The following is a 16,469-nucleotide window of genomic DNA, read 5'->3' on the forward strand; positions in this document are numbered from 1 at the left end:
GCCTCCCAATAATAACAGACCATGTATCCCTTTAGATTATGGAGAGGATAAAGGTGACCTGTTGTCAAAAGATGAGAATGCTTTCAGGTGATAGCAGAAGTGATGCAAATATAGAAATAGATCTAACCACAAAAGACAAAAAGTACAATAAGGAAAACAAGGGTGTGCAAACAAGAAGGCAATACATATAAAAATTAATCTTTACTAATCAATAATGCAATGTGTATAAAACACTGATCATTATTAATCATTAAGTCAAAGGAAGCAGGGCTTTCTGTTTGAAATGCAATGGCTTACCTTGAAATATATGAAAACCCATTCATCAGAGTTAGACTCATGTATATTTCCCTACACATAGTTTGGCTGCCCCTTTTATTTGAACCAATAATTAGCACTATATCCATTAAATATATGTCTCAAAGACTTAAATCTTCAGTTTGTTCATATGCCAGTTGAGCCCTGAATCTTAGGAAAGTGCAACCAACACCTACTCTCCAGGTCATCAGACTCACCCAGGACAACATACAAAATGATGATGACGGACAAAGCCCATCCCAAAAATCAGAGTATCTACAACTGCAAGCATGAAAGTTTCATCCATCTGTTCCATGGCATCTAAGTGCCCTGTCAATTGGAAGCTGAATAGACATCAACAACCCAAAATCTCATGATTGAGAAATGAAGAAACACTAGGGGCAATGCAATTATGGACCAAATTAGACTTATTACTGTTTTAGTAGTGGAAGAACTGGTAACATTGATACAAAGACAGTAGTAACCAGAGGTTCTGAGGAGAGAGGGAGGGAAGAATAGGTGTAACAAGGGACATTTTTGGAACATTGGAATTGTTCTCCAGGATAAAGCAATGACCGATACAGTCCATTTTGTGAAAACCTAAAAAATTGTGTGGTGCAAAATGTAAACCATAATGTAAACTATAGATCATGGTTAGTGAAAATGCACAAATATGTGTTCATCAGTTTTAACAGATGTGCCACACTAATGAAAGATATTGTTGATAGGGGAAAGTGTGGGATGGGGAGGGTATATGGGAACCCCCTAAATGTTTTTCAGTTTTTATTTTTTATTATCTTTTTTAAAGATACATAGATCACACAAAATATACTGGGGGAGCATGTAAACTGCCATGTAAACTATAAACCATGAAGTGCAGCAGTGCTCCAAAATATTCACAAATGCAGTGAATGTGCCACAATGATGAGAGAGGTTGTAGATATGGGACGAGTGGGTGGGGTGGGGTGTGGGGAATGTGGGAACCTCTTATATTTTTAATGTAGCATTTTTTGTGATCTATGTACCTTCAAAAAATACAATTAAAAAAACTGCTGCATTTCCTGGCAGGCTAGGAAAGCACAACTTTAAGGAGCCATCAAAAAAGAAAAAAATATATGAGGTTCCCATAGACCCAACTCCCCACACACACCCACTCCTCCCATAGCTACAGCTTCTTTCATTATGTAGTACATTCATTGCATTTGATGAATACATTTTGGAGCTCTGATACACAGCATGGATTATAGTTTACCTTGTAGTTTACACTCTCTCCCAATCCATTCAGTGGGTTATGGCAGGTTATATAATGTCCTGCATCTGTCCCTACAATATCATTCAGGACAGCTCCAAGACCAAAAAATGCCCCCATATCACAAATATTATTCCCTCTGCCTGATTATAGAAACACCCACGGCCACTGTCTCCACAACAATGATATAATTTCGTTCATTGCTGGAGTCACAATAATTCTACAGTAGAATACCAGTAAGGCCACTTTAATCCATATTTTTTCCTCTATCCTGCAGACCCTGGGATGGCAATACCTGTTCCACCTCTAAATTAAGAGGCGGCTTAGATCACACATGGGTGATGGATGGGATTCTCCTGCTTGCAGTTGTAGAGTCTCTCAGTTCCTTGCTTTGGATGTAACATTTAGGTAATCTAAAAGTTATTTCAAAATATTTTTTAAAAACTAAAAAAAGAAAGGCAGTGGGAGAAAAATATTATGCAACATTGATTTGACCACACAAAATGTATGAACTTTCAAACAATACCCTTAAATATATCTACTTATACATAAAAGAACTAAAAAAGAAACAGCTAAGATAGAAAGAGAGAATGAAAGAGAGAAGGAAAGAATGAAAGAATGATAGAATGAATGAAAGAAAGAAGAAAGAAAAGAGAAAGAAAGAAAGAAAGAAAGAAAGAAAGAAAGAAAGAAAGAAAGAAAGAAAGAAAGAAAGAAAGAAAGAAAGAAAGAAAGAAAGAAAGAAAGAAAGAAAACCCTACATTCCTATATTTGAAATGTTGCAATCAAAGCAACAATTTAAAAACTCAGGACCCTATATACAGAGCAAGACTTAAACAATTGCCTGCAATGGAAAAAATACATTGATTTAATTTGGCCAATAAAGGAATTATTGCCAAGTAAAGTTTTTAGAATACCACCTTACAACAATTAAATAAAACTGATCTTTTCCATGCAATATCCAAGATGGGAGTGTTTGCCCCATGAAATCTTGAGCAAAGTAAAATGTACATCCATTGGACAGGACTTTGCCACACAGAAACAAGCCCTCACTTCTATACATTCCTCCACTGCTAATATCCCATTTTTCCTAATTCCATTTGGTACAAAGCTCCATGGACAGATGTTTTGCTTTTCTGGGAATCACTTTATCCTACACATTCCCTCCTCTAGTTATGTTTCCAATCCCAATCTTTAATTGTCATCAAGGACCCCTGCATAGTTGAGTTCAATGGACATCTCCGTTTTTACATAATAAGTAAATACATTCATTAATTATGCTAACAAGAAAACAAGCATGATGATCTCTTAGCTCCAGGCTAGGCTAGGCTGACTCTCCAATGACCTCAAGGAAAAGCTCTTGGCTTCCATTCCCCTTGACACTTTCCTGCAAATTCTGCTGGCCTTTCAGACTCACCAGGATGGTTTCTCTGAGAAGAAGGTCTCCCTGAAGAAGCCCAAATTCATCCCCAGGTAGTTGATTGCAGGACTGAAGCTCCTTCACCATTAAGACAGCAGGAACTAGTCAGGCATCAGTTCACCAGGCAGGGCTGGGGCTCCCACAGAACCAAGCATGATCTGCCCAGCCCAGGGTTGCACAGTCTGAAGGAAACCGCAGAGGAGATATTTTCAACTTCCTTATAGCCACTCATTAGCTCATCTCCTTGTTACTTGTATCCAGGAGCCATAATTTCCCTGTGGGACATTGGTCTGGAAAGAAAGGAAATTTTTCCAACTGTTTCTCTGTTCCCAATAGTCAGGTAAACGATAAACTCCCCTGCCTTCCACAGATGCAATACCCAAGACTCTTACCCCATCCACTGACTTAAAGTTTCTTCCAAAGTTTAAGACTGTGGTGCCCACCTGGACCAGGTCCCTTAGATCTCCAAAACTCTGACATGGGGTGAGGATACAGCCTTTGATATTATCTCTAGAAATTTACTATTATCCTCTTCAGTAAAGGGGAGAACTGCATCCATTAGATAAAAAGCAAGGAAACCATGGATACTACATTCCTTAGCTTGACAACATTTTGCAAAAACAATTAGAAATATCATGCTTCTCACAAAAATTACCACCAGTCAATTAGTCCCTCATTTATTAAATGTGTATTCATTATAAGAGATGTATTTAGACCTTATTATACACCAGATTTGAGCCAAATGAATGGTCTCATTTATTTTTCCTGCCATATCCTTGAGAAGTGCCCAAGTTATTTCCTTAATAGATCTATTAATGTTCCTATAAATTTAATACTAAACAATAAATTTAAAACTTATTGTATTTTTTAAAGTTTACATTGTCGTACCTTAAGTACACTTCAAAATTTGCAATTTTATCATGTTCAAGTATAAAAATTCACTGGTAATATTTATATGCACAACATGTGACTACAATCAACATCATTTACCTAAACTGTTTCATCAAATTAAACAGAAACTCTGCACACACTAAGCAATAACCACTCCATAACTTGATCCCTGGTAATATAATCTACTATCCACCTCTGTGTATTTCATATAATCAAGAACATGCCATATGTTTTTGTGCCTATCTTATGCCAATCAACATGATGTATTCAATGTTTATCCATGTTGTAGTATGCATCAGAATTTCCATCCTTTTTACTGCTGAATAATATTCCATTTAGTATATAAATCACATTGGGCAAAGAGAAGATCTTCAGGGACTGGCCACTTTCTGGTCTGGATCAGAGTCTGGTTCCACGGATTATATCAAGTTTTTGAAAATTCATTGAGCTTATGATTTGACACTTTTTATTATATGTGTTATATTTAAAAAATAGCACATTTTAAAAGTCTCATTTTGCACATACCTTTGTACTACACCTTTGAATTCCATTATTCCTGAATATGATATGGCTTTCATGTCTCTAAGTATAGCAGTTATACAAACGTAAAAGGAGATTTCACAACTTAACAACATTCCTGAGCAGCCTACCTTCCCTGGACTGCCTAATTCTAGACCAGTGATGTGTGGATAAATAAACCAAAATTTGCTCATAGCACTGTTTGGTGAGTTTTCTGTTACTAGCACTTGAATTGTATGCATAACCAGATTAACTGTTCTTCAAATATTATAGAATTATTGTAACATTTCCCATTAAGAAATGAGTTCTAAGGGTTAAAAAGTAGTTAGATGCCACATGTATTTTGTAGTCACATGATAATATTGTACTGCTGCACATAAAGGAATGCCTTGACACATTAGAAGACCTCCAATATAGAACTACTATGTCATGGGGGAACCAGTTAAAGAAACTCAGTGTGTTATTATGGATATGATAGAACTAGGAGGTCATGAAACCTGAAAAGGAAGCTGGGAGAGACCACTGATCAATTCATGAGGTCCCTGCTGATAACCCTGGAGTCTGCAATTCCCCCCATCTCTCCTCAATGCTCCCACTCAAGAAGAGGGCCATGTCCTGCCAAATGAATGAACCTAATTCCTCTAACTCTTTCTTCTTCCCAGTGTGTGTGTCTTTGTTTTTACTTGCATTTCAAAAGTGACCTGAGACCCATGTTTTTGTGTTTCACCACTCCCAGGACACAACTGCATTTCTTCCATGCTTTGCTCTCATTCACACATTTCAAAGTGATTTTTGCCTGATCTTGGGAGTTGGTGCAGGGAGTGCTTCACAGAGGAATGTTTGAGATTCCTTCCATGAAATCAATAAGTATTGGTTTACTCAGGTCACATCTGATTTTGGAAATTTGTATCAATATCATTGAATATTTGTCTCTAATCCTGTGTCTCATCTGGGGCTTTTACATGTTCCTTTGCTTGGACCATTTCTTCCATTTTCTTAGTATGGTTTGTAATTTTTTGCAGATGTCTAGGCTTCTGATTATGATGGAGAGTGTACTCTGATACTGGGTTTCTCTCCCTTTCATAGGGATTTAGTGGCAGGAGGATGTGTTACTGCTGTTCTTTGATCCTTAGTTCAGCCTGTCCTCGGTCTTTAGGATTGTCCTTGTTAACTGCTCAAATCTGGGCCCTGGACCAAGTAATGAGTTTCAGCCTTGCTTCCAAGGGCTTTGGTAGGGAGGTTATAAAGCCTGGAAAAAGCCTCTGTTCTTCACTTTTAATTTCCTCACATGCTCTTCCTTGGTCAGCCAGCAGATGATGTTCTTTTGTCAGCCAAGGGCACCCTGGACTAGTCTTGTCCAGAAAAGTCCAAACATGTAAGAGACCCCAGCTAGAAGAAGCAGAGTCTTGCCAGCTGACTACAGACTTTGAAGTACTCTGCGGCGATCAACACAACTCTATATATAGACTCAGTTGTGATATTAACACCATTATCTTAAACCCTTTTGGGGGACTGTTTATATACAGCCCTAGCTAACACATACAATAATCGTTGTGAACAGAATTGAGGGCATTGGGAAGCGGACCTGGCCCAGTGGTTAGGGCATCCGTCTACCACATGGGAGGTCCGTGGTTCAAACCCCAGGCCTCCTTGACCGGTGTAGAGCTGGCCCATGCGCAGTGCTGATGTGCGCAAGGAGTGCCCTGCCACGCAGGGGTGTCCCCCGCGTAGGGGAGCCCCATGCATAAGGAGTGTGCCCAGTAAGGAGAGCCGCCCAGTGTGAAAGAAAGTGCAGCCTGCCCAGGAATGGCGCCTCACACATGGAGAGCTGACACAACAAGATGACACAACAAAGGGAAACAAGAATTCCCATGCCGCTGACAACAACAGAAGTGGACAAAGAAGACACAGCAAATAGACAAGGGGGAGGAAGGGGAGAGAAAAAATAAATAAATAAATGTTTAAAAAAAAAAGAAACATATCTGAGGTCAAGTAAACAAAATTTAAAAAAAAGAATTGAGAATATTAAGGACAATCAAGTGCATCTTAGTCTTATTTCAGATATTGAAAGTATTCATGATCATTCTGTTATTCAAGAACACATTGGAAAACTAATGATTAAATGTGACTACCTTTGAGAGTACTTTCCACCTTAGCAGGAGATGTTGGAAGGACATGAAAGATTATGCAGAAACACCCTGTGATCTTACTCAGAACGTTCCACTTTAAGAGGATTTATTGCATAGAATTTTTTTCATTTTTTTCTTCTTTATTTTCTTTTAAATGTTACATTCAAAAAATATGAGGTCCCCATATACCCCCTACCCCACCCATGCCACCTCTCCCACATCAACACTCTTCTATCATTGTGGCACATCCACTGCACCCGTATTGCATAGAAGTTTAAGCTCTTCAAATGTCATCCTTTGATCATGAGTGTTGAGTGTGGTTTTGAACATAAATATTTAAAAAAATGGGGAATAGAGTTAAATTGTTCGCTCACATGGTCTTTACAGTATATGACAAAATTTACAAAAGGGGCAGATTTTTGTTTAGATAAACAGAAAAGGGCTTATTTATATCCCAATAAAATAATATAAAACATGCTATCCAGTCTTGCACCAATTGCATAAATCCCTAGAAATATGTATGCCAAGATTTCTTATCTAATGTGTAACTGTATATCATCCAAAGTAATTCTTTACTTTAGTAATACAATGTGTGATTGAATGGTTTACTTCATATATTTAAGTTCTTATCTGCTTAAGGTACATTTTGGTTCAATGGAATGTTCATAGTATCACAATTTCTCACTCTGGGGATTTGAGCCCTGTGATGACAGGCAATTATTTCACCCAAAGCCATACTCTTGTATGGCTTCCCTAGAGTGAATCTGTTCAGTCCTCCTTTATGTTTTTATTCATCAGAATGTAGATAGTGGGATTCGTCATGGGCATGAACATGAGGTACATCCCATGGCTGAAGAATGCGCATTGTGCATAGCAGAACTCTTGACCTCACCTAAACTCATGTAGTAAAATAAGCAGACAACTACAGATATGATGAACAGGTGGAAAATATTTCATACTTTCACCACACCAATGAGATTGCAAGTACGGAGACAAAATCTTAACAAAAACAGTAAATTATCCCATTGAGGGAACCAGCAGCCAGCAGGCTAGCTGCAAAGCACATCGCTATATCATTGATGAAGCCATCTGATTAAGGTCATAGAAAAAGTGGTGGATTTCCAAATGTGTACAAAAGGTCAGTGACAACATCATTAAGCTTTGTATTGAGGGATAGAAGATTCTCATGATCCAGGATACCAAAACCAGCAGTACTGTATACTTAAATGTATTTGATAGTCAAAGAAACTCCATCTCATATGTTGAGTAAATGTTCTTGGAGAAATCGCTGAATTGTGAAGGTCAGAGCCACAGAGAAAAAACACCAGGTGGAAGTAACCCCAGAGGAGGAGATAAACATACGTGCCATCCAAGGTCCTCCCAAGTTACAAAATTATCAGAAAATAAGTTCATTTCTATTTTGGCTACTTTTACACACGGGGCCAAGTTGCTCAGAGATTAGAGTAAGAGTAGGACAATTACTTTAATGCTCATCTCAGAGAAAACTTTCAGAACCCAGAAATGGTAAATATGCCCACTCCTCCTCTCAACTACAGCTCAAGAGTACAAAGTAGAATGGAATTCAACTGTACTCTTAGAGGAAAGTATGCCTGATGCCACCTCCCTCTTCTTCCCTGAAGCTGAGTTGAACCTCCATCACTCAGGAGGAAAAGGTCCCAGGGAAAACAAACTTCAAGGAAGACCTTCTGAGCATCTGCTGTGGGAAACTGATATGGAGGCAGGCAGCACTCTCAGAACATGATCTCTGGTAGTATCAGCTGGGTTAAGACAATGGTGAGTCCATCCAGTTAAAGGTTGTGCCCAGTCATGCAGCCACCTCTAACATCTTCTCTAACTTTCTGGTCTAGAAGACAATTCTAAGAGTCTCTCTTAATGAAAAATAGCCTTCTCCTCAGCATCCACTTCTCTCAAGTGTTTCTTATTTAACTCACTTAGACATTTTTCCATACATTAAAAAAATGTTTTCATCATTGTAATGAATGTACGCCACTAATGAAGAATGTTGTTATTGTGAGAATATGTGGGAGAATGAGGGAGTGGGGCATATGGGAATCCCTTATATTTTTATGTAACATTTATATAATCTAAGTATCTTTATAAAAAATAAAACAAAAAGTAAGTATTTTTTTAGATGTCTCCATTCTACCCACTCATGGATCCTCTTGTATCAGTTATTTACATAATCCCACTCATTCATTTTTTTCATTCACTCTAAGAACATTTTTTTGGATCCAGTGTTTTTAGCACTTGTCAAGCATTTCTCACATCATCTGTGTGATGTGTGAAATGTTAATTCAGTTACTTAATATTCTTCTGCCACGGTTTTCACTTATGTAATGGGGATAACAGTAGTATCTATTTCACAGGGTGATATGAGGATGAAATTAAAGGAGAAAAAAATGCATGGGAAATCATTATTTCAGTGACTAAGACCTACCTGGAACCGATGAATATTCATTAAGGTAATTGGTACACCACTGTCAATATATTATCATTTGTTAAATCAAAGTAATGGTAATGGTAACAAAATGAGTTCATGCATATCAAGCACAGCACAGAGATTGCCTCCTGGTGATGCCAATAGATTTTTTTTTTTTTTTGCCAATAGATTTTAGTGATATTTATTCTCATTTATTGAGTATTTACAGATTTCCATTCTCTGTTCCAGGAGTTTTATATTTTTATTAATATTTGAAATGATTCTGCTCTGTTTTCTAAAAGACTTTAACAGTATATATCTGAATGTTACTGATTTTTCTTTCCTGTACCCACATATTCATAAATTTCTAATAATGAGAAGAGAGCTCTGAATAATGTAAAAAAAGAGCTCCCATGATGGTGAAAATGTTCTGGAACTAGATAGAGCTGATGGTAGTATAATTTGAGTGATCAAAATGCCACTGAATTTCTCACATCAAAAGGGCTGCTTTATTTTATCAACTACCCTCCTAGAAACCTACTTATTAAAAATAAGTGTTCATCAGAGGGGTTGCCCTTATGCACACCTGAGCAGAGTCCCAGAGACAGATAAAGTAGATATAACCCCAGGTATTGGTTCTTCTGAGGGCTACAGAGACCCACAGGTTCTATGGTCATGGCAGATGGAGCTCAGTGCCATCTCAGTTTGCCCTACTTTGGAGTTTGTGTTTCTGTGGGATTGGGCTGGACTTAGATGTGATCATTGTCCACAAGTCACTCCTGTTACTTTTACCGGAACTGTAGTTGGTGTTGGGGTTTAATGTATACCCAGGGACCTGAATCTCTGGACTGACCATGTGATAGCCAGGCCCTGAGCCTCAACAGACTTGCAACTCCTACACTCTGGTTTATTGGACTTACCCCACTCAGCTAACATGGAGGTGAAGAAGATCAACCACCACCCCAGAGAGCCAAGAGTGTCTACAGCTGAAAGCAGGAGAATTGCATCCAGCATCTATGTGGAATCTAAGCCCCCTCTTGATATAGATGTGGAGTGGACACAACCATTCCAAAGTCCACAGGATGGAGGAATAGAGTATGGATTAGAGTGGACTTACTGATATTCTATTCATGAACTATTATGATTAGTAATCGAAGAAAATGTGGCATTGGTGTGGAGAAAGTGGCCATGGTGGCTGCTGGGGGTAGGGAGTGGGAGGAAGAGATGTGATGTGGGGGCATTTTCATTACTTGGAGTTGTTCTGGGTGGTGCTGCAGGGACAGTTACCAGACACTATATGTCCTCCCATGGTCCACTGGGTGGACTGTGGGAGAGAGTGGGCTATGATCTGGACTGTTGACCATGGGGTGCAGCAGTGCTCAGAGATGTATTCACCAAATGCAATGAATGTCTCACAATGATGGAGGAGATTGTTGTTATGGGGGGAGGAGTGGGGTGAGGGGGGGTGGGGAGTATATGGGAAACTCATGTTTTTTTAATGTAACATTAAAAAATAAAGACATAAAAAAATAAATAAATAAAAGAGTAAAAAAAAAAAAATTAGTGTTCAGGTGCCAGTATATCATCTGCAAATGTTAAATACTTGCTTTTCCAGTACTCATATCTTTTTTTCTTTTTCAGTTTCACTGCACTGGTGGGAACTTCAAGGACGCTTGTAAATCACATTAATGTCATAAACTTGATTTTTCTTAAGTATTTGAGACACGTTCTATTGTGCCTTCCACAAGACACCTCCAGGTCATTTTGGGAGGTATTTGTCATTTACTTAATTCTTTCTTCAGTGATTTATCTGTTATTCTCCACCCTGAATTGACTTCAGATACATACATTTTCCAAAAATGAGTTCCTTTACTGGAGATTTTCATATTTTGACATGGAGCTATAAGTAAGATTATCTTGCCTATTTTAGCATTTTTTAATTTGTCTCATTCTTACTTTTAGGTATTTCTATTCACCTCTCTATATATTCATTTTTCCATACTTGTATTTTTCTCTAGTTTTGGGCTCTTGCCAAAATTTGCCCTGAGATTTCTTTTTCAGATTTAGGATTTTCTTTCTTTTAATTCATTAACTATAGATGTTATCTTTATGATTTACTATCTTCTCTTTTGCGTAGGTCTGTTTTTTTTGTTGTTTGTTTGTTTGTTTTAAAGATTTATTTTTATTTTATTTAATTCCCCTCCCCTCCCCTGGTTGTCTGTTTTCTGTGTCTTTTTGCTGCATCTTGTTTCTTTGTCCACTTCTGTTGTCGTCAGCGGCACGGGAAGTGTGGGCGGTGCCATTCCTTAGCAGGCTGCTCCCTCCTTCGCACTGGGCGGCTCTCCTTATGGGTGCACTCCTTGCGCGTGGGGCTTCCCTACGCGGGGGACACCCCTGTGTGGCAGGGCACTCCTTGCGTGCATCAGCACTGCGCATGGGCCAGCTCCACACGGGTCAAGGAGGCCCGGGGCTTGAACCGCGGGCCTCCCATGTGGTAGACGGATGCCCTAACCACTGGGCCAAAGTCCGTTTCCCCGTAGGTCTGTTTTGTAGAACTTTTATCGATAACATCCTCTGACTTTTAAAGATTTCATTTAAGATTAGAATGTGTTCATTTACATTTAAAAGACTTTTTCAAAGAAAATGAATCTAATAATCAAGGTTAACTTTACACCTTAGAGATAATCGCTTTTAACAATTTAGATTAACCTGTTGCAGATTTTTTTACCTTGGGTATTGGCAAAGAATTTCCCTAGAAAAAATCTGTATGCTCATTTAGATTCTCCATCCCAAAGTAGCAGACCCATTATGCGTTTGTAGCAGTATATGACTGTTTGCTTTTCCCACCCAGTAGAATTTTTCTGTAATACATTTTTAAGAAAGACCTTTGAAATCCTTCAGTGAAGATGACATCTTGTTTTTAATTTCATTTTCATACAATAATATGCTGAAATTTTTTTCTTTTATACCTTCATGTACAACTCCTTAATGAATTGCTAATATCCAATACTGCTTATGCTCACAAAAGTAATAACCTTTCTGCTTTTCATAACTGGGAGATTAAAGTAAATTCATTTTCACATTTTAATTTTTCTGCATGGCATATTTTTGCATAGGTTTTTCAATATTATGGCCCAATTTTTCATCTTTTCTTATTTCTATAGAAGAATATATATTCAGAAAAGATTATTTCTTCTTAAGATTATACCTATGAAGAAATTTATATATCTCTATATTCATCTGTATTTTCTTCTAACAGCTAGTATTTTCTTTTCTTTCACATTTGTTTGAAATTTATTAGGAAATGGAGAGACAAAATCTAACCGTATGTTTTCCTTAATGAGTCATTTTTCATTAAGCTAAAAAAACTTCTCTAATGTAACTAAGAATTAAATATATTCAAGTTAACATGACATAAAATTATACACCCTAAATCATAGTTAGCATTAAATTAAATTTAAAATCCTAGGATTATTCCCTTTAATTTCATAAAAATAAAAGATCATTGTCTCACTTTTCATTATTCTTGAAATTGTCTGGAATTTCAAAGCAATGCAATAAGATTTAAAGAGAAGTGGTTATTATGAATTATATGAAAAATGCATGATTTATAAATTGCTTGGAGAAAGCATATGGATTTGAGAAATATTGCTAAAGTAATAAGAAAATCCAGAAAGCAAATATGATATGATAATACCAAAAAAAAAAATCAAAAGATTTTCTAATGTAATTACAATATCATGCACATATTGGAGGGAGGAGTCTCATCGCTAATAACATTAAACTTAAAATACAGTTAGCAAGAAATGAGTATGGTATTCATAAAAAAATTCACCTAATATTCTATCATAACTTTATTCCTGTTCCCTGTTGCAAAAATGTTTATCAAAATGGTATTTGAATATCTAGAACAATTTTTTTCTGTTAGTGGAGTAAGAATGGGAACTTAAGAGAAATGTCTACTCTTTATAAATTCGTTTCCATCTTTAATGGAATCCTCATTAAAATTTGACTGATATTTTCCTTCCATGTTGCTAGAAGATTCTGAATTCATCTAGTAGAATAAGCTGGCAATAGGAATGAAGTTATGATAGAATACTAAGTAAATTTATTTATTCAACATTTAAACATATTGTGCAGATAGATCATTGAAAATAAAAACCAAAAGATTTGACAACTTGCTAACTATAAAAGCATAAAAATCATGCAACAGATCGTCATTTTTAAGAAAGTGGTCAAGGAAACAATGGAAGTTTAATTACTTAGCACAAGAGTATTATAGAGAGATTAAAAGGAATATATACTAATGCAAAATTGAGAAAACTGCATATACAAGGGCAGGTATATGGGAACTCTGTACTTTCTGAATTATCTTTCTGCAAACCTACAACTGTGGTCATAATTTTTTTTTATTTAAATTAAACAAACCATTATATTTCATTAAGAAAACAATGAGAAAATGTTCAAAAATGGGTGGTACATAAATGAAATATGGCACTACCAGAAAATAGAATATTTTTAATCTGATGAGCATTGGATAATATTGAAAATGTTCATTAGATTATCTTTTTTCATTTATTTTTTATTTATTTTTTCTCATATAACCCACTCCCCACGCCCACCACATCATTTTTGTAAATTGTAATTTTTGAAGATATATACATCACATAAAAATGCTTCATTAAAAAAAAAACGAAGTTCCCATATACCCCCCATCCCTCCAGCTCACTCCTCCCACACCAATAACTGCCCCCATCATTGTGGCACACTCATCGCACTCACTGAATACATTTTGGGGCACTGCTGCACTACATAGATAATAGTTTACCCTGTAGTTCGCACTGTCCCCCAGTACATTCAGTAGGTTATGGCAGGATATATAAAGTCCAGCAGCTGATCCTGCAATATCATTTAGGACAACTCAAAATCCCAAAAATGCCCACCATCACATCTTTTCTTCCCTCTCCCTCCCCTCAGCAACTACTGTGGCCACTTTCTCCACCTCGATGCTAAAATTTCTTCTATTACTCGTCACAATAGTTTTATAATAGAATACCAATAAGTCCACTCTAGTCCATATTTTATTCCTCCATTCTGTGGACCCAGGGATGGTGAAGTTCCCTCATCTCTAGATCAAGAAGGGGTCTATGGATGATGATGGATGATAGATGTAATTCCTCTGCTTGCGGTTGTAGGCACTCTTGATTCCCTGATGTGATAGTTGACCATATTCACCTCCCTGTTAGCTGACCTGGGTAAGTCCGACGAACTAGGGAGTAGGAGTCACCATTCTACTGAGGCTCAGGACCCAGCTGGCACATGGGAAATACAGAGATTCAAGTCTCCTGAGTTTGGACCATCCCCAGCACCAACCACAGGTTCAGTAAAAGTGACAGAAGAGGCATGTGTAGAAAAGGTGTATCTGAGTCCAGCTCCATCACACTCAGGAGCACAAATTCCAAAATAGGGACCTCTGACATGGCACAGAACTCTAAATCCATCTGCCATGACCATATACCCTATGGATCTCCATACCCTTCAGGAGAACCAGTACCTAGGATTATGACATTAGATTATCTTATGTGAAAAGAGGGTAGTCTTTATTTAGTCTCCACTTCTGTTGAATTTATATCAGAAAAACTCACATAAATTAAATGTAAACAAAATTAGTCATTAGACTAAGGCCCTAGAGAATGTAACATGTACAAATGACTCAAAGATAGAACAAAGAAAGGGCACTTCAAATAATTGAAAGATCTGCCCTTGAGTTGGGGAATTTCCAGTCCCACAGCATTGATCTGTAAGGCATTAGGGTGCTAAGCAAACATTGTTAACATTGGATTCCAGGCAAGCCAGCAAAAGATACCACCATTTATCATCAAGGAGACCCAATTATTAGACAAGATGTATGGCATCATGAGCTATTGGATTTAGGATATTGCTGTCATGCTGGAGAACGTCAATTTAGACTGATTGTTTTGTTCCTTTTCTCTGAATGCTGTGCAACCCAGCCATTCCATGGAAACAAGAAACCAAACACGAATTGCAAACTTTCTCCTCCTGGGATTTGCAGAGGAGAAGGACCTGCAGCCACTCCTCTTTGGGCTGTTCCTGTCCATGTACCTGGTCACCTGCACTGGGAATCTGCTCATCATCTTGGCCATCATCTCAGACTCCCATCTCCACACGCCCATGTACTTCTTCCTCTCCAACCTGTCCTTGGCTGACTTCGGGTTTGCCACCACCACCATCCCAAAAATGCTGCAGGGCATCCAAACACAGAAAAAAGTTATCAGCTATGCAGGCTGCCTAACCCAGATATTTTTTTTCTTTGTATTTGGATGCCTGGACAGTTTCCTCCTGACTGCAATGGCCTATGACCGCTTCGTGGCCATCTGTCATCCTCTGCACTACACAGTCATCATGAACCTTCGGCTCTGTATATTGCTGGTTCTGGGGTCCTGGTGTCTCACTGTCTCGATGGCCCTGATTGAGACAGTGAGCATCTTGAGGGTCTCCTTCTGCACAAACATGGAAATCCCACACTTTTACTGTGACCTTCCTGAAGTCCTGAAGCTCGCCTGTTCTGACACCCTCATCAATAACTTATTTGTGTATTTTGTAGCTATTGTTAGTGGCATTCCTCCTCTCATTGGGATCCTCTTCTCCTATTTCCAGATTGTCTCCTCCATTATGAGGATTACATCAGCCGGTGGTAAGTATAAAGCTTTTTCCACCTGTGGGTCTCACCTCTCAGTTGTCTCCTTGTTCTATGGCACAGGCATTGGTGTCTACCTTAGTTCTGAAACCACACCATCCTCTAGGATGAGCCTGGTGGCCTCAGTGATATATGCATTGGTCACCCCCATGCTGAACCCTTTCATCTACAGTCTGAGGAACAGAGACATGAAGGGGGCACTGTGGAGGCTCCTTGGCTGCACTGTTACCTCTCAATGATGGGACAATTGGAGAACTGTGATAATTGTGGTTGGGCAGTGAGTGGGCATGAGAGTGGTACAGTGATGTTAATGGGCTTGGTGGTTCTATTTGTGAGAGTGAGTGGGGTGGGAAGGTTGGGTTGGACTATCCATGGAACTGTGGTAAGGGTAAACTCTTGGGATTATCAGGTCTGTGTTTAAAATTATAATGTTGGGGAAGTTCTTTTGGCAAATATGGCAGGGAAGGTTAACCAGGGTAGGGCACTGGGTAACAGGTGATATACAGGTTAGGGCACACCTGGAGTGTGCTTCTATGGAATAACTAAGTGTTCTTCTTTTCATAGTGAATTATCACAGTGGTTGGAGACCCACACAATAAACAAGATAATATCAAACTCCCATCCTGGGGAGTCCTACTGTGTTCTCTATTAGAAGGATGAGAGCACCTCAAAAACATAGGCAGTAATCAATAAAAGAAAACAGACCAATATGTCAAGTCCTCAATATTATTGCAAGTAACTATGAATCATATTCTTCAATTCTTCAAAAATTGACACTAGCGGTTACAATAGGATCTGAGGGGAGGGGG

General features: G+C 38.1%; 1 protein-coding gene across 1 annotated transcript; it reads left to right on the top strand.

Moving 5' to 3' along the window:
• The first annotated feature begins 14,960 nt into the window (after positions 1-14,960).
• On the top strand, positions 14,961-15,899 carry LOC101413787 (olfactory receptor 7C2-like). The gene has a single exon (XM_004478075.2). It carries the CDS (start codon positions 14,961-14,963, stop codon positions 15,897-15,899), a length of 939 nt encoding a protein of 312 aa, XP_004478132.2.
• The last annotated feature ends 570 nt before the right edge of the window (positions 15,900-16,469 follow it).

Source organism: Dasypus novemcinctus, chromosome 30 (genome assembly GCF_030445035.2).
Source record: "Dasypus novemcinctus isolate mDasNov1 chromosome 30, mDasNov1.1.hap2, whole genome shotgun sequence".
NCBI lineage: Eukaryota > Metazoa > Chordata > Mammalia > Cingulata > Dasypodidae > Dasypus > Dasypus novemcinctus.

What these genes read in the sequence shown, in the direction of transcription:
- LOC101413787 (XM_004478075.2), top strand. Translation starts at nt 14,961, where the DNA reads ATGGAAACAAGAAACCAAACACGAATTGCAAACTTTCTCCTCCTGGGA.